General features: G+C 53.7%; 1 protein-coding gene across 1 annotated transcript in view; it reads left to right on the top strand.

Moving 5' to 3' along the window:
• PHF2 (PHD finger protein 2) overlaps positions 1-17,875 on the top strand; it is a 71,731-nt gene that overhangs the window by 44,974 nt on the left and 8,882 nt on the right. Inside the window, exons 4-17 of the mRNA XM_060200549.1 lie at positions 4,300-4,460; positions 6,214-6,355; positions 7,223-7,409; positions 8,718-8,880; positions 9,243-9,330; positions 9,725-9,831; positions 11,119-11,210; positions 11,788-11,877; positions 12,119-12,487; positions 13,364-13,483; positions 13,983-14,101; positions 15,003-15,181; positions 15,353-15,423; positions 17,312-17,472. Of these exons, the coding sequence (XP_060056532.1) occupies positions 4,300-4,460; positions 6,214-6,355; positions 7,223-7,409; positions 8,718-8,880; positions 9,243-9,330; positions 9,725-9,831; positions 11,119-11,210; positions 11,788-11,877; positions 12,119-12,487; positions 13,364-13,483; positions 13,983-14,101; positions 15,003-15,181; positions 15,353-15,423; positions 17,312-17,472 (2,049 nt within the window). The remainder of the gene's footprint in view (positions 1-4,299; positions 4,461-6,213; positions 6,356-7,222; positions 7,410-8,717; positions 8,881-9,242; positions 9,331-9,724; positions 9,832-11,118; positions 11,211-11,787; positions 11,878-12,118; positions 12,488-13,363; positions 13,484-13,982; positions 14,102-15,002; positions 15,182-15,352; positions 15,424-17,311; positions 17,473-17,875) is intronic.

Genomic DNA, 17,875 nt, shown 5'->3' with positions numbered 1-17,875 from the left:
CCCCTTTGCAGGTGGGGAGCTGGGTCTGGAACCCGGATCCTTGCACAGGTCCTCGTGCTTGTTGCTATGTGCACTTACCCAGAGGCACCACCACTTAGCCCCAAGATTTGTGTAGCACCCCCTGCATATGGTACACTTGCTCTTCCCCAAAAGTCTGGTTTGCATTTGCCACCATGCATTTAACCCCTCATATTCAAACTTTTTCCTTCTTTTCTGGTAGCTGCTCATCTATTCTTATAGTCTTAAAAGTTTCTTTCGGAGAAGGGGTCAACAAGTGACTCATGACATTGCACAAAGAACTTGGTTCAATCCCCTGGTCCCCACCTGCATGGCGAGAGCGTCACGAGTGGTGTCTCTCTGTATCTTCCCCTTTCCTCTCAACTTCTCTCTGTCTCTACCCAATAAAAAAAAATAATAAAGTTTGCTTTGGGGAGCCAGGAAATGGCTCACCCGGTAGAATGAAGACATTACTGTGTGCCATGCCCTCGACACCACATGAAACTTGCAATGGGGAAGCTTTACAGATGTCAGAGCAGTGCTGAGTGTCCGTCTTTCTCTCCTCCTCTGTCTCTCATTTTTTATCTAGAGAAAAGAAAAATGACTCCCAGGAGTGGCAGATCCATGAGGACACCAAGCCTTAGCAGTTTCCCTAACGGCCGGACACATGCCTGATTTTGTTCACTTGTTTCTTTATTACATCTGAGTGAAGTCCTGTGGTGTTTGTCTTTTTCCACCTGACATTTCACAATAGGCCCATTCGTGTTTTTGTAAGTGACAGTATCCTATTTCTTTCATTATAGCAGGACATCCATCTACTCCATCTGATCATTTGTCAGTGGGCACTCGGGTTATTTCCAACTCTTGTCTACTGTAAACACTGTTGTGATAAACATAGGTGCATATGACTCTTCAGGCTTGTGTATTTTCTGATTTCATCCTTATTCTTGATTCTGATTTTTCCTTCCTTCCTCCCTTCCTTCCTTTATTTATTTATTGCCTCCAAGGTTATTGCTGGGGCTCAGTTCCTGCACTACAAATCCACTGCTCCTGGAGGTCATTTCAACCCCCCCAATTTTGTTGCCTTTGTTGTTGTTACTGCTATTGTTGTTGGACAGGACAGAAAGAAATCCAGAGAGGAGGGGAAGACAGAGAGGGGAGAGAAAGAAAGACACCTGCAGACCTGCTTCACCACTTGTGAAGTGACCCTCCTGCGGGTGGGGAGTCAGGAGCTCGAACTGGGATCCTTGCACTGTCTTTGAGCTTTGCACCATGTGCGCTTAACCCGCTGCTCTACTACCCAGCGCCACCCCCCCTTTATTTTTTACCTCTAGTCTCTGGGGCTCAGTGCCAGGCACTATGAGTCTACTTCTCCTAGTGGCCAATCTCCCCCCCTCCCAACTTTATTGGTAGAACAGAGAGAAATGGTGAGAGGAGGGGGAGACAGAGAGGGAGAGAGAAAGACAGACACCTGCAGACCTGCTTCACCGCCTGTGAAACGACTCCCACCTCTCTGCATGTGGGGAATTGGGGGCTAGAACCTGGATCCTTGCGCTGGTACTATGTTCACTTAACTGACTGCACCACCACCTGGCCCCTCTAATTTATTTTTCTTTCTTTTTAAAAAAATATTTATTTACTTATTCCCTTTTGTTGCCCTTGTTTTATTGTTGTAGTTATTGATGTCGTCGTTGTTGGATAGGACAGAGAGAAATGGAGAGAGGAGGGGGAGAGAGAGAGGGGGAGAGAATGATAGACACCTGCAGACCTGCTTCACCGCCTGTGAAGCGACCCCCCTGCAGGTGGGGAGCTGGGGGCTCGAACCGGGATCTTTATGCCAGTCCTTACACTTTGCACCACCTGCACTACTGCCCGACTCCCCCCCCCCCTTAATTTTCTAAGCTCATAAAGTAGAAGTTTATTTTTCCTGAAGGCATTATTTTATTGTCTTTTGGCATCTCTTATTGCTGATGTAACATTTCTTGGTCTATCTAGATGTTGAGTGTCTTCGGATTTTATTTCAATTTATTTCAAAATAGCCTGCTTGGCGTGAACGGGGAGGCAACTCAGTGGGAGTTGCAAGACCCTGACTCATTTCAGGCTCTGGACGTGCCGGGGTAGTGCTCAGATTCTTTCTCTTGCTAATAAAATTAATAGGTCTGTTAAAAGGTGATTTTTTCAGTGCCAGCTAGGTCTCTCTATTATAGATAGAGCACAGGACTTGTTTGCATAAGGCCTCAGGTTCAATCCCCAGCACCTCAGGTGTTAGCACTGAGCAGGGCCCTGGTGTCTGTCTGTCTCTCTCTCTCTCTTTTACACACACATGAACAAACAGTAATTAATCAAAATTCAAATGAAAACAAGGTTTATTTTTTTCTATGCAAACTTTTAGGACTATCTCTTCACCTTTGATGTGCCAAGCGTACCAAATGCCTCTAGAGGTGCATTTGTATTTATTCACTGTGCTCTGGATCCAGTGTAGACCCTGAATTTGATGAGTCCTGTGTTGTCTCAAATCTGTTTTCAGAAATGTTCTGTTTCCCCCTTTTAGTAGCACTTCTCCCTCATTTTCTTTCTTTTAAAAAAATTTTTAAAGAAGATTTTATTTATTGATTCATGAGAAACGATAGGAGAGAGAGAAAGAACCAGACATCACTCTGGTACATGTGCTACCGGGGACTGAACTCAGGACCTCATGCTTGAGAGTCCAGTGCCTTATCCACTGCGCCACCTCCCGGACCACTCCCTCATTTTCTGTATCACTTTTGAAACCTTTCAGCAAACTCATCAGCTTTTTCAGCCAGCCACCACATAATACCACTGAGTTTATTTTATTTATTTGTTTTAAGTTTGGTTATTTGTATGCTTAATTTCTTATTTTTCTTTAGGTGTCTTTAGGTTGCTGCCTGTACTTGCCCCCTGCTTCCTGATATTTAGCCTATTCTTTCACTTATAAGATAACTGGACTATAATTTGACACTATTCCCACCACTGGAGTATCTCCATGCTCTCCATTGAAATAGGTCATAGATATGGTGGGTTGACTGTTATTTCTATAACTATATATTTTATATATATTACCTTCCTTTTTTCCTTTTCTTTCTCTGGGTCCTGATGGAATTGGAGTTCAGAGCCCTCTGGTCATCTTTCCGTAACATTTCTTCCCCTCTGGGAGTCTGGACAAAAATTCTTTTTGGGGAGTCAGGTGGTAGCACAGCGGGTTGAGCACACGTGGTGCAAAGCACAAGGACCAGCGTAAGGATCCCAGTTCAAGCCCCCGGCTCCCCACCTGCAGGGGAGTCGCTTCACAGGCGGTGAAGCAGGTCTGCAGGTGTCTGTCTATCTGTCCCCCTCTCTGTCTTCTCCTACCTCTCTCCATTTCTCTCTTTCCTATCCAACAACAATGACATAAATAATAAATACAACAATAAGACAACAAGGGCAACAAAAGGGAGTAAATAAATAAATAAAAATAAATTTAAAAAATTCTTTTTGGGGGTGCGGAAGGTGGAAGGTCTGGCTTCTGTAATTGCTTCTCCATTGGACATGGACATTGGCAGGTTGATTCGTACTCCCAGCCTGTTTCTGTCTTTCCGTAGTGGGCCAGGGCTCTGGAGAAGTGAGGTTCTGGGACACACTGGTGAGGTCGTCTGCCCAGGGAAGTTAGGATGGAATCATAGTAGGGTCTGCAACTTGGTGGCTGACAAGTAAGATATATAAACAGGACAAAACTGTTTAATAAACACGAATCAAAAAGTAGGGATAGAGCAGATGGGAATAGGGATCTTAGGGTGGAATCTAGGATGTCTATTTTAGGTATGTTCCAAGGGGCCCATAACTTAAGTGATTTTTCACCTGAGCTAACATGCAGGTAGATTAAAAATATTGGTTGGGAAGATGGTCTCAGAGTTGAAAATATACTAGAAAGCTGGATCAGGGCAGAGAGGAGCTCCTAAACTTGAAGAAAATGTATCAATAAACTATTTACCATGTCTCCATCTGTAGCTTCAGACCTAGAGGCACTGAGCAGGCTCTGATCTCTCAAGGGCCTCGCTCAGCTGCTTGGAAAGTTCCCCTAGTTCTCCATTCACCTTGGACAGTGCAGGAGCTATGACAAGTATTCAGACCTCCCTGCTTCTCTTCCCAGGGCCGCCCTGTGGTCCTCTGTGCCTCAGGGGGTGGGGGGTGGGGGTGGGTGGGGGGGTGGGGGTGGGTGGGTGGGTGCTGGTTCTCATCTCTGGCCTCATGTCAGCTGTGGGCAGGGGCACTGCCTCATGTGACCAACCTGTGCTTCCCCCACAGTGCGGAGGACGTGGTGGCCCGAGTGCCCGGCAGCCAGCTCACCCTGGGCTACATGGAGGAGCACGGCTTCACCGAGCCCATCCTCGTCCCCAAGAAAGACGGACTGGGCCTTGTAGTGCCGGCCCCCACCTTCTACGTCAGTGATGTAGAGAACTATGTGGGTAAGTGTCCTCTTCCCGTGGCTCGTGGACACCCAGGCCTGCTGACCAGGAGCTGTTCCCCAGGCCCTTTCACACTGCTGTCAGACCCCCAACACACACCCACGCTGGATTGGCATCTTGGCTTCTGCAGGACCCTTCCTGTGGGGCCGCCTGGCCACCCACTGTTACCGTGAGTCCTGCATCCAGCCTCTTCTGGCCACAGTGAGGACTCACACCAAGAAGGAATTTGTCAACCCTCTCCTTCTTTGTCCTCCTAACTCAGAATCTTCTAAAGAGAATTCTCTATCCTGGGGGCCAGCTGGTGGTGCACCTGGTTGAGTGCACATTATAGTGCGCAAGAACCTGGGTTCAAGCCCCTGTCCCCACCTGCAGGGGGAAAGTTGTGAGTGGTGAGCAGTGCTGCAGGTGTCTCTCTCTCTTTCTCTCTGCCCCCTCTTCCCTCTCAATTTCTTCTTCTTTTTTAATCTTTTCCCTTTATTATTATTTTGTTGTTGTTGGACAGGACAGAGAGAAATGGAGAGAGGAGGGGAAGACAGAGAGGGGGAGAGAAAGACAGACACCTGCAGACCTGCTTCACCACCTGTGAAGCGACTCCTTTGCAGGTGGAGAGCCAGGGGCTCGAACCCAGATCCTTACATCAGTCCTTGTGCTTCATGCCATGTGCGCTTAACACACTATACTACCATCTGCCTCCCCATCTTGATTTCTGACTGTCTCTATCCAGTAAGTAATGATAATTTGAAAAATAAAAAATAAATTATTAGAGAGAGAATTCTCTATTCCCAGTCACTTGGTTAAACTGAATCTCTGGCATCCACTATAAAACATGCAGGATCATGCAGGGGTCAGACAGGGGTACACCTGGTTAAGCACACAGGTTACAGGGGGCAAGGGCCCATTCAAATTCTCGGTCCCCACCTGCAGTGGTGAAGCAGGGCTGCAAGTGTCTCTCTGTCTCTTTCCCTCTCTGTCTTCCCATCTTCCGTTTCCTTCTATCTCTATCAAATAAGTAAATAAAGATTTTTAAAAACTCAGGATCCTTATTCCCATTATTTACCAGTTTCTCAGTTTTTTCTTTTAATATTCCCTTTTGTTGCCCTTGTTGTTTTATTGTTATAGTTATTATTGTTGCTGTTATTGATGTCATCATTGTTGGATAGGACAGAGAGAAATGGAGAGAGGAGGGGAAGACAGAGAGGGGGAGAGAAAGACAGACACCTGCAGACCTGCTTCACCACTTGTGAAGTGACTCCCCTGCAGGTGGGGAGCCGGGGGCTGGAACCAGGATCCTTATGCCGGTCCTTGCGCTTTGTTCCACGTGCACTACCGCCCGACTGCCCAGTTTCTCAGGTTTTAGAAATAACTGAAATGCAGAATTTCTTTGATAATTTTTTTTTATTTTAAAAGTGCAAGCATACCCTGTGTGATATTGAAGTTGAACATACACTCAAAATGTCTTTGCTGTTTCTCTGAAGTTTGGATTTACCTGGGAACCCTGTGTTTTTTACTTGATTCTCAGAAGCTATGACTGTGTGCCTCACAGTCCCTGGGGTCCTTGTGCCAGCCCAAGGGAGGAGGTGGGGAGGGGAAGAAGTGGTGGGCTGGGTCCTGGAGCCCAGGTCTCTGTGTCCAGCCCCCATCTCCACCCCAGCAGCCCCTGTGAACAGGTAAGCACCTCTGTTGAGTGTCCTGGCCCCAGGAGATCATGCCATCTTCCTCTGGCATACTCATCCTCCTCATGCCTCCTCCCCAGGCCCAGAGCGCAGTGTGGATGTGACAGATGTCACCAAGCAGAAGGACTGCAAGATGAAACTGAAGGAGTTTGTGGACTATTACTACAGCACCAACCGCAAGAGGGTGCTCAACCTCACCAACCTTGAGTTCTCCGACACCAGGTGAGTGGGCCAGTGGGACGCCGCCCTCCCTGCTCCAGGTGCTGTCTGAAGAGTTGGCGGGCAGCTGCCATGCCTGGGAGTGGTGGCAGGCTGTGTCACTTGGGTGTTAGACCCAGTCCTGTGCGGTCACCCCAGATCTCAACACCTAGCTCCTCACAAGCTTGCCTTTGCCCTCCTTCATCTACTCTCTCGCTCTCTCTCTCTCTCTCTCGCTCGCTTTAATTTTTTGCTGGGGCTTGGTGCCAGCACCACAAATCCACAGATCCTAGTGGCCTTTTTTCCATTTTATTGGATATGACAGAAAGAAATGGAGAGAGGATAGGGAGATAGAGAGGAAGGAAGAGAGAAAGCTAGCTGCAGACCTGCTTCACCACTTGTGAAGCGACCCCCCTGCAGGTGGGGAGCTGGGGCTCAAAGTGGGATCCTTGCGCAAGACCTACGTGCGCTTAGCCGGCTGTGAAATGGCTCTCCCCTGCTCCTCCTGCATCTTCTCTGGAAGTGAGTTGCGGTGACAATGATCCAACTTGGAGGGAGATGTGGGTGGCCTGTCACCCACCGGGGCACCCCACCTGGAAACTAACAGGGCTGGTGATGCCGTGAGAGCCATGCCAGGAAGTTCAGTAACTAGGTGTCTGGGAAGGAAAGCTCTCGGGCTGTCTTGCCTGTGTTTGGGGTGGGGAGCCCGTTAGAGGTGACACCCAGCCTGCCCTCTGTGCACCTGAGTCCATTCCCTTGGTGGAGGACAGGTGCACATTCACGCACCTCAGAGGGCCTTTCCCACCCCGGCCACAAAGCCTGCTACTCTCTCCCACCCTGGACTTCCCACCACTGATGGTCTCCTGCTCCTGTCACCGCCCCCCCCCCCAGAATGTCCAGCTTTGTGGAACCACCTGATATCGTGAAGAAACTGTCCTGGGTGGAGAACTACTGGCCAGATGATGCGTTGCTGGCCAAGCCCAAGGTGACCAAGTACTGCCTGATCTGTGTGAAGGACAGCTACACCGATTTCCACATTGACTCTGGCGGCGCCTCCGCCTGGTACCATGTGCTCAAGGTGAGCCCCGCCAGCTTCAGAAACACCTGAGGCATGGAAGGTCGTGTGAAGGGGCCCACTGGACTTGTGACCAGAAACCCACCGGCTGCTTGATTCCAGGGAAGGGAGCACTATGCTGGGAAGACGTCCTGAAAGAGGGGAAGGGGAAGGTGGCCCCCAAAGTTGCTTGAGACGGGGACCTGGGGGACAGAGCTCTGGTGCATCTGAGAGGCAGTGGCTGGGGGGAGGGGGGTGGGTTACGGAAGCACCAGGGGGAAAGGGAGATGTTACAACCAAGAGAGGAGAGCTGAGAGTTGCTCAGTCATCCCACACTAAGCTCCCCAGATTGGCTAGAGCTCAAGCAGGGGTGGGCATGTTGGTTCTGACCCTCCGAGTGCCCCTCAGACGTCGGATTCCTGTCAGGGCCTTCCTGCCTCCCAGGCTGGAGTGTGGGGCCAGGACCTGGCATGGACCATCCTTCCACCTCTCATGAGTTTCCGAGGCCCATCAGACAGCGCCCCCACTCTGCAGCTGCTTGATGAGATGGGGCTGGCAGTGCCTCAGGGGCACAGTGACCCTCTGCTGCCCCCACATGCCAGGGCTCCTGATCTTGAATGTTCTTTTTTTAAAATATTTATTTATTTATTTATTCCCTTTTGTTGCCCTTGCTGTAGTTATTATTGTTGTTGTTATTGATGTCGTTGTTGGATAGGACAGAGAGAAATGGAGAGAGGCAGGGAAGACAGAGAGGGGGAGAGAAAGATAGACACCTGCAGACCTGCTTCACCGCTTGTGAAGCGACTCCCCTGCAATTGGGGAGCCGGGGGATCGAACTAGGATTCCTCATGCCAGTCCTTGCACTTTGTGCCATATGCGCTTAACTTGCTGCTCTACCGCCCGACTCCCATCTTGAATGTTCTTAAGGTCAGAACTGGGGAATTGAATTTTTTTTTTCTTTTCTTACCAGAGCACTGCTCAGCTCTGGCTTATGGTGGTGCAGGGGACTGAACCTGGGACTTTGGAACCTTAGGCATGAGAGTCTGTTTGCATAACCATAATGCTATCTACCCCTGCCCGGGGATTGACTTTATCAATCCATATAGCTCCAGTGTTATGGGGGAGGAAGGCTGTGGTTCAAGCCAGGCCCCATCATTAGGACCACCAACCCTCCAGACCATAGCAGCTCTGTCTGCCACCCGCTCACACACACACCCAGTGCCCCTGGCAGGTGGCACGCTCATCCCTCCCAGTCCCCACCCCCCACCCTCCCCGGCCCGCCCAAGCATCCTTGGTGTGTGACAGGCTCTGCCAATGGCCTCTCGTTGGCAGGGGGAGAAAATCTTCTATCTCATCAAGCCGGCCTCTGCCAACATCTCCTTGTACGAGCGCTGGCAGTCCGCCTCCAACCACAGCGAGATGTTCTTTGCCGACCAGGTTGACAAGTGCTACAGGTGCACCCTCAAGCAGGGCCAGACCCTCTTCATCCCCTCAGGTGAGCACCTGTCCTTCTCCCCTTCCCCTGCCACCCCTCACCGGGGTCTCCCTGCACCTGCCCTGGCTGTCCTCTGCCTTGACTGGGACTTGATAGTCAGTGTGGACAGCCACCACCTCCAGGGCCACGTTGCCTCTGACCGCTCACAGCCTTGGACTCTGTGGGCCTGGAGCCGGCAGCGCTGCAGTGCTAGCTCAGGCTCAGACTCAAACTGTTCATCCCAGAGGGGCTGGCTCTCATCGCACAGCAAGAGTGTCAGGGCCACAGCTCCCTCCTGCTGTCCTGGATGTTGGCGGCACCAGCCAGGGCACTGAGGGCAGGCTGGCCGGGCAGCCCCACAAGCCAGCACCTGTCTCCCTCAGGCTGGATCTATGCCACACTCACGCCCGTGGACTGCCTGGCCTTCTCGGGACACTTCCTCCACAGCCTGAGTGTGGAGATGCAGATGAGGTAGGTAGGCCTGGGCTGCTCAGGGCTACCTCTCAACCAGAGGGACGTTCTGGATGTGACCATTCCCCTGGCTGGGCCTCCATATGCCAGGGGCCGGGGGGCAGGGGGTGGTTGTGATCTGCTGGGGCCTCTGAGGGATCCAGTTTCTGATCCGCCGCCACGGCCCATCCTGAGGTCATGGGTGCTGAGACAGTCACTGCCTTCTGGCTGGGCATTGACCTGGCACTCTTGACACTGAGCTGTAGGGAGTCTTTCAAACAGAGCTCACTGGGGACAGCTGGGTGGGAGCAGCCCACACCCTGGCGTGACTGTCCTGCAGCTGCACTGGGCGCTGGTCCACCAGCTTTGTTCACCAGTGCTCAGTGCACTGAACAGTTTTTTCTGTGGCCTCCAGAGCCTATGAAGTGGAGAGAAGGTTGAAACTGTGCAGCCTGACTCAGTTTCCCAACTTCGAAACTGCCTGCTGGTACATGGGGAAGCACCTACTAGAGGCCTTCAAAGGTACGGCCTGCTGGTGTCTTGGGGAAGTGGAGTGGGGACACAGAACCAGACAGAAGCCGGGGTGGCTTTGGCCTGCTGGTTGTGTGTGGGCCTGGGCTGGGCTGGCATTGGAGGAAGTGCTTGAACCCGGTGTTCTTCCTGCCTGTGGCCACCTGCAGGTCCAGTCAGGAACATGCTAGAGCCCCCAGGGCAGAGTCACAGGGGAGGGACCTATTTTTCAGGCCCTCTTTGGGGTGAGCACGTGGCTGCTGGCGGCCCCTGCTCCGTGGGGGAGGTGGTTTGGGTAGACAGCGCCTTTGCAGGGCGCCCTCCCAGGATGCTGCATCTCTTTCTGATAAAAGCCCCGACCTGAGACCATCATCTCAGAATTCCTTTGTACTTTGGTTTTAGTTGGCGGCTAGAAAGCTGTTTAAGCCGCCAGGTTTTGGTGCACTTTCTCGCTCTCTCTTGTAATATATATATATATTTATTTATTTATTTATTATTGGATAGTGACAGAGAGAAATTGAGAGGGGAGGGAGAGATAGGGAGGGAGAGAGACGCCTGCAGCCCTGCTTCACAACTTGTGAAGCTTTCCCCCTGCAGGTGGGGACAAGGGGCTTGAACCCAGGTCCTTGTGCACTGTCATGTAATGTGTGTACTTAACCATGTGCTCCACCGCCTGGCCCCCTCGGTGCACTTTCTCTGTCACTCCCCAAGACCCAGCACCCCGAGCTCCAGTCTGCAGGGGAGAGAGAGCCCTTTCCAGGGGCTGGTGTCGGGGAGTGAGGGTGGGGGCGGTGTAGGCAGCCACACCCCAAGGACAGTCTGAACCACTTGTGTCCCTGACATCCAGGTCCCAGAACGGATGTGCTGCCTCTTTTTTGTGGGGCACAAGACCATCTTTCTGGGGGAGGTGCTCGCCCTGGCTGCCTCACAGGAAGCAGGCCTACCACCCTGTGACCCTCAGCTGTGCAGGGGAAAGGGGAGGTGGGATCAGAAACTGCTGGGGGCGCTGGGTGTGAGCAAGACTGTGACCCCCAGGACTACAAGGAGAGGGGAGTTGGCTACCTGCCTGGGGGCTTTGGGGGGACACAGAGAGGGACACAGTCCCCTCCTGGGACATCCCAGGGGATGGGTGCCCCCTCAGGTTCCAAGAGGAACCGTTGGCAGTTGGGCTGGAGGCTATGGGTAAGGGCTCCGGAAGGTCTGGCTCTGGGCCACCACCCTTACCCCAAGACATGAAGTCACCTCTGAGCATCACTTGAGGGCGACTAGGCACGTGTTTGACAAACCCTCTGTTCCCAGGATCTCACAAATCTGGAAAGCAGCTGCCACCTCATTTAGTCCAAGGAGCTAAGATCCTCAATGGTGTTTTCAGATCATGGACGAAAAAGCAGGTAAGGGAGTAGTCGAGGCAGCCCGTAGGGCAGAACAGGGGGAGGGGGCAGCCCAGGACTCATCCTAGGAGGGGAGGAGTGCCCCCTGGCCCGGGCAGACACCTGTGAGGGCGCAGAACCAGGGAGCTGGGCTGAGGGAGGGGCCATGCGAGGGGAGTCTGGATGGGAGGAGTGACGGCCTGAGACTTCCTGCCAGGCCTTGGCTGACATCCTTGGCTGGCTCCAGGCCCATAGTCAAGGAATTCCTCCAGCCTCGCTCATCATGCCATGGCCAGGGAGAACAGCCTTGTACACAAGAAGTAGGCAAGTCTTGTCCTCTCGGGACTCAGTTTCCCCACATGTGGAGTGGGGAGTGGGAGTCCCGGCAGAGTCTGGTTGAAAGGGTAGCACCCCCAGGGCAGTCAGGCAGGATGGCTGCCCCCCTTCCCCCTCCATGTGCCTGAGGGCAGAGGGCAGCACAGGGCCTGATCCTGCCTGGGTGCACCACAGAGGAGTGGGGTGTGACCACAGTGATGGTGCATGGCCATCCTGCGTGGGCTGATCTCTGTGTGACTGACCACGTGTGGCTGTCCTACAGGCTCTGGCGGAACATGAAGACGAGCTCCCGGAGCACTTCAAGCCCTCACAGCTCATCAAAGACCTGGCCAGAGAGATCCGGCTCAGCGAGGTAGGCTGACCCTGGTGAGGGGGGCTCTGTGGGCCCTGGCCCTCCCCAGAGCTGCCCTCCTCAAGGAGATTGTGGGTGGGACCCCTGAGGCAGGTCACCAGCATGAAAGGGACAGGTTTTAATGGACCCTGTGTGCCTGGCCCTCTGTGTCCTGGGGTGGGGGTGATGGTGCACAGAAAGTGAGATCTGGGGGGCTCATCGGCAGCCCTCAAGGCCCTCTCTCCCCTTCCCCCCACCCCAGAATGCCTCCAAGGCCACCCGACCTGAAGTGACTACGGCCGTGTCCTTGGATGAGGTTTGCTTCGGAGATCGTGAGAAAGAGGAGCCCCCGTCCCCTATTGAGGCCAGCCCTCCAAGGTCTTTCCTGGAGAAAGTGTCCAAAAAAAAGACTCCCAAAAGTGTGAAGATGCCCAAGCCATCCAAAGTCCCCAAGCCCCCCAAGCCTCCCAAGCCCCCCAAGCCTCCCAAGTCACTGAAGCTCAAGGATGGGGGCAAGAAGAAAGGGAAGAAGTGCAGGGGGCCAGCCTCGCCTACCATCCCCAACCTGGACCTGCTGGAGGCCCACACCAAGGAGGCGCTGACCAAAATCGAGCCACCCAAGAAGGGAAAGGTGGGTTCCTGCCCTCTGCCTGTGGTCAGAAGGCCTCTGGACGCCTTGGAGCGGCTAGCCTTGGGGGCAGGGCTGAGACCACAGTGTCCATGTCCTCGAGACTTGGGGTGGGCAGGTGGTGCCCCAGCAAACTCACCATGAGGGGTACTGGGGAGAGAACCTCCGAGGGAGGCGGCACTGTGCTTGCGCAGGGCAGCACCACCTAGGGCTCCAAGGGCATGCTGGGTGGGTGCTTCAGCTGGCTGAGCCTTCCCTGGGGACACATTGTGGACTAGGACTGGGGTGCAGTGAAACACCCGTACAGGCCAGCAGGGAGGCAGGAGAGTGGCTCTGAATGGGACAGGTGGGCCTTGAGAGACGCAGGCTGCTCCTGCTGCGACCAGGGAATTGTACACACGGGTCTCGGGATCCATGAGCTCCTGAAACCAGCTCCCAGGGGATGTGGGCTTCTGCTAGTGGGAGGCCGACAGTTCCCAGCAAGTCTGTGATGGCCACGGCCAGGGCTGCGCGGCAGCAGTGGGCAGAGTTGGTTTTCTGTTTCCAAGACAGAGGGTGGATGGACGAGTGAATGAATGAACAGATGAATGGGTGTATGAATGGAGGGTAGATGGGTGAGTTGATAGGTGCGTGAATGGGCTTGCGCATGCCTGCATGAATGGGTAGATGGGTGGGTTTGTGAATGGGTGTGTCGACAGGCAGGCAGGTGGGTGGATGGACAGGTGGATGGAGGGCAGTGAGGTGGAGTGGCAGATGAACCGCTTCCTATGGGGCTGGCATGGAGCAGAGACTCTATGCTGTGTGACTCTTGCCTTTGTGCTGGAGCCCGAGAGTGTCCCTTTCATGCCTGGTACTGAGTTCTCACTGCCGTTTTCTCAGGCCACCAAGAATGTCCTGAGTGTACCCAACAAGGAGGTGGTGAGTGCACAAAATGACGTGGAGAGGCTGGAGATCCGAGAGCAAACGAAGTCTAAGTCAGAGGCCAAGTGGAAGTACAAGGTGAGGTGTGTGCGTGTGCCCACCTGCCCGTGGGCATTCAAGAGCAGGTACCCTCTGGGTGTGTGGGGAAGGGAAGTGGGTGTGAACTCGGAGGTGTGAGCAGGAGTGTGTGTTGTGTGTGCAAGACACGTGACATGTGCAGGTGTGTGTCCATTTGTCCCAAGGACGGTGAGTGCCATGAGGGTTGCTGTGGTCTGGACATGCTTGTCATCTCCTTGGGGCCACAGTGGCACAGGCATGGACACATCCTGACACGGAGACAAGTGTCCTTGGTTTATGGATAGCGCTGCTCCCTGTGACTGTCCCAGGTGGGAGCTCACCTCCTCCTGGTTAGCAGACAGCACTGGGGCCGGGACATGCACTCCCAGGTACCGTCAGGTGGCCTAGGCAGGTACTGCGCGTGCCCTCTAGTGCCAAATCAGAGGGAGGAGGCTGCCCAGCCTGCCACCTCTGCTCACCGACCCGTTCAGATCAGCACCATCCTGTGTCTGCTTTTCAGAACAGCAAGCCAGACTCTCTGCTTAAGATGGAGGAGGAGCAGAGGCTGGAGAAGTCTCCTCTCTTGGGGAACAAGGACTCCAAGTTCTCCTTCTCCTTCTCCAACAAGAAACTCCTGGGGTATGTGGGTGCATGGGTCAGGAGGGGGTGGATCTCTCTCTCTCTCTCACACACACACACACACCATGCACACACACACACATCCTTGCACACACACACATCACACCCCACATCTACCTGCACACAACCCACCCATGCCACATGCTGCACCTGTCCCCCACTTGCTGCACACAGGTGCACACCCTCCTGAAGGGCTCCTCAGGTAAAGTTGCTCTCTGGAGATGGCTGACATCAGTGGGGCTGCACCAGGCAGACCTCCCCTCTCTCCAGAGGTGATGGGTGGGGAGGGGTGTATTGGTTGTCCGAAGCTGTGGGACTGACTGGCAGGGTTTGAGGATGGAGCTGAGAAAATGGTGGGGTCCACGTCTCAGCTGATGGCACCTGAGGCACCAAGGATGTCGGAGTCAAGCTTCCGGGGGGCTGGGCAGTGGCAGACCTGGTCAAACACACGTAGTACAAAGCGCAAGGACCCTAGCAAGGATCCAGGTTCAAGCCCCCGGCTTCTCACCTTCAGGGGGATGCTTCATGAGCAGTGGAGCAGATCTGCAGGTGTCTCTCATTCTATCTCCCTCTCCCTTCTCAATTTCTCTCTGTCATATCCAATAAAATGAAAAAAAAAAAAAAGACTTGCCAGGATCTGTGGATTGATTCATAGCGCTGGCAAGAAAAAAAAAGAGTCAGGCTTCTGTCTAGAGTCTAGAAGACAGTGAGGAGGGATAATGTGTCTAGAATGGCTGTGACTATATCGTGGAAGAAGGAATCACCAGGTCCTGGAGTACTCAGGAGTCCTTGTGTGGTGGGGGCCCACCCCAGCTGGAGTCAGCGTGGCTTCCTGGGGAAGGCAGACCTGAGGTGAAAGATGGGGTGGCCACCCGCTGACTGCTCACATCTGCCATCCTAGCGCCAAGGCCCTCAAGCCGCAGCCGAACCCAGGGGTGTTCGGGGCCTTGCAGAACTTGAAGGAGGACAAGCCCCAGCCCGTGCGGGACGAGTATGAGTATGTGTCAGATGACGGGGAGCTCAAGATTGATGAGTTTCCCATCCGGAGGAAGAAGAACGCCCCCAAGAGGGACTTGTCCTGTGAGTTGGGGGCATGGAGTGGGGCAGGCAGCCTCTGGGACTCAGCAGGTGGGCCACCAACTCTAAAGAGTCTCCTTGCACAGGGGGTGGGGGAGTGGAGGGTGTGGGACATGGCTGGGGTGGGAGGTCCACCCATCCTGGGGCCACTGTGGACCACCTACTCTCCTGCAGTCCTGCTGGATAAGAAGGAGCCGCTGCTGCTGCCTGCCACCAAGCCAAAGCTGGACTCGGCGCACTACAAGGTGAGTCCCCGCAGGAGGCCAGGGGCTCAGCCCACTCGTGCTGGGCCCTCGAGTTGATGAGGCCTTCAGGGGGGACCTGCCTGCCCACCCTTTTCACGTACATGATCATGGGAAGTGAGCTAGCTTCCAGATGTGAGGTCGTGAGTCCCTGTGACACACATGTGCACACACACAAGCCCTTGCTCACAAGGGTCAAAGTCAGCACAGAGGGTCTGCATGGGCTCCGTCTTTTCTAGGGACTCACCATAGAGAGAAGCATGTTCCTGGTGATGGTTCAAGAAATGTGCTCGGGGACCGGGCGGTAGCACAGCGGGTTAAGCGCGCATGGCGCGAAGCTCAAGGACCGGCGTAAGGATCCCGGTTCGAGCCCCTGGCTCCTCACCTGCAGGGGAGTCACTTCACAGGTGGTGAAGCAGGTCTGCAGGTGCCTATCTTTCTCTCCCCTCTCTGTCTTCCCCTCCTCTTTCGATTTCTCTCTGTCCTATCCAGTAACAACAATAGCAATAACCATAATAAGGGCAACAAAATGGAAAAAAAAATTAGCCTCCAGGAACATTGGATCTGTAGTGCAGGCACTAAGCCCCAGAGATAACCCTGGAGGCCAAAAAGAAAAAATAAATAATAATAATAGTAAAGTGCTTCTCTTTTAGGCTCTTCTGTACCTTTATTTATTCATTTATTCCCTTTTGTTGCCATTGTTGTTTTATTGTTGTAGTTATTATTGTTGTTATTGATGTCATCATTGTTGGATAGGACAGAGAGAAATGGAGAGAGGAGGAGAAGACAGTGAGGGGGAGAGAAAGACACCTGCAGACCTGCTTCACCGCCTGTGAAGCGACTCCCCTGCAGGTGGGGAGCCGGGGGCTCAAACCGGGATCCTTACGTCGGTCCTTGAGTTTTGTGCCACCTGCATTTAACCTGCTGCACTACCACTCAACTCCCAACTTTTTTTTTTTTTTTTTGCCACTAGGGTTATTGCTGAAGCTTGGTGCCTGTATGACCTATCTACTGTTCTTGGCAGCGTTTTTTCATCTTTCTGTTAATAGAGACAGAGCGAAATTGAGAGGGGAGGTGGAAATAGAGACAGAGAGAGATACCTGCATCACTGCTTGACCAGTTATAAAGTCCGCCCACCCACTGCTGGTAGAGACAAGGACTTGAACCCAGATCCCTGTGCTAAGCCCAGGAAAGTGTCTGCTCTATTGGGAACTCTCACATCGAGGTGTATGAAACAGGCTCCTCGGTGCAGACAGCACAGGCAGGGAAGACCCCTCTCCCCCCACCCCTGCCCCTTCGATGGCAGGGCTCCATGATCCCAGCAGACAGCTGGACACACACACATACACACATACCACACACACACACATACACACACCACACACACATACACACACATACACACACATACACACACACACCACACACACACACACACATATTCACACACCACACACACATACACACACATACACGCACACACCACACACACACACATACACACACCACACACATACACACACATACACACATACACACATATACACACACCACACACATACACACACATACACACATACCACACACACATACACACATATACACACACCACACACACACATACACACACACACCACACACACACATGCACACACACACACCACACACGCACACACCACACACACACCACACACCACCACCCCACACACACACACCACACACGCACACCTACACACACACCACACACCACCACCCCCCCCACACACACCACACACGCACACCCCCACACACACACACACTGCCACACAGTATATCTGGCCAGCCCTCTGCTCTGCTCCCCTTCCCCTGTCCCCCCAGCCTTTTCCTGACCTGCCACCCTGATTCCCACCAGAGTGACGACTCCTCCGACGAGGGCTCGCTCCACATCGACACGGACACCAAGCCCAGCCGAAACACCAAAGTGAAGAAGGACAGCGGGAGCTCTGCCGCCGGCATTCTGGACCTGCTGCAGGCCAGCGAGGAGGTGGGCGCCCTGGAGTACACCCCCAACAGGTAGGCCCACACCCACCCCTCGGACCACTGTCAACCAAGCCAGTTTGCATAGGGGTGAGGGGGCAAGGTGAGTGCCCACAGCGGCAGAGTCTGGCAGCCAGACCCCTGCAGGACCCCTGCCTGCCTGCTGGAAGTAGCCCCACAGACTGGCTGTGCAGGGTCACCAGTCAGCACAGCTCCTGGGATAGACCACCAAGCATGTGGATGGACACTGTCACCGGCCCTGACTCCTGAGCAGAGCAGGGTGAGGAGCCGGTGCCTGTGGGGGCCATGTAGGGAGGGGTGGCAGGGCAGACACTGTGCCTGGTAGGACAGCAGCCACCTCAGTCTCCTCCCCTCCCCACTCCCTGCGGCTCATATAATGAGGCCCGTGGGGGCCTGACACCAAGCTCAGGTGCTCTGA

The sequence above is a fragment of the Erinaceus europaeus genome, chromosome 10 (genome assembly GCF_950295315.1).
Source record: "Erinaceus europaeus chromosome 10, mEriEur2.1, whole genome shotgun sequence".
Lineage (NCBI taxonomy): Eukaryota > Metazoa > Chordata > Mammalia > Eulipotyphla > Erinaceidae > Erinaceus > Erinaceus europaeus.
This window is presented reverse-complemented; position numbering and strand designations above follow the sequence as displayed.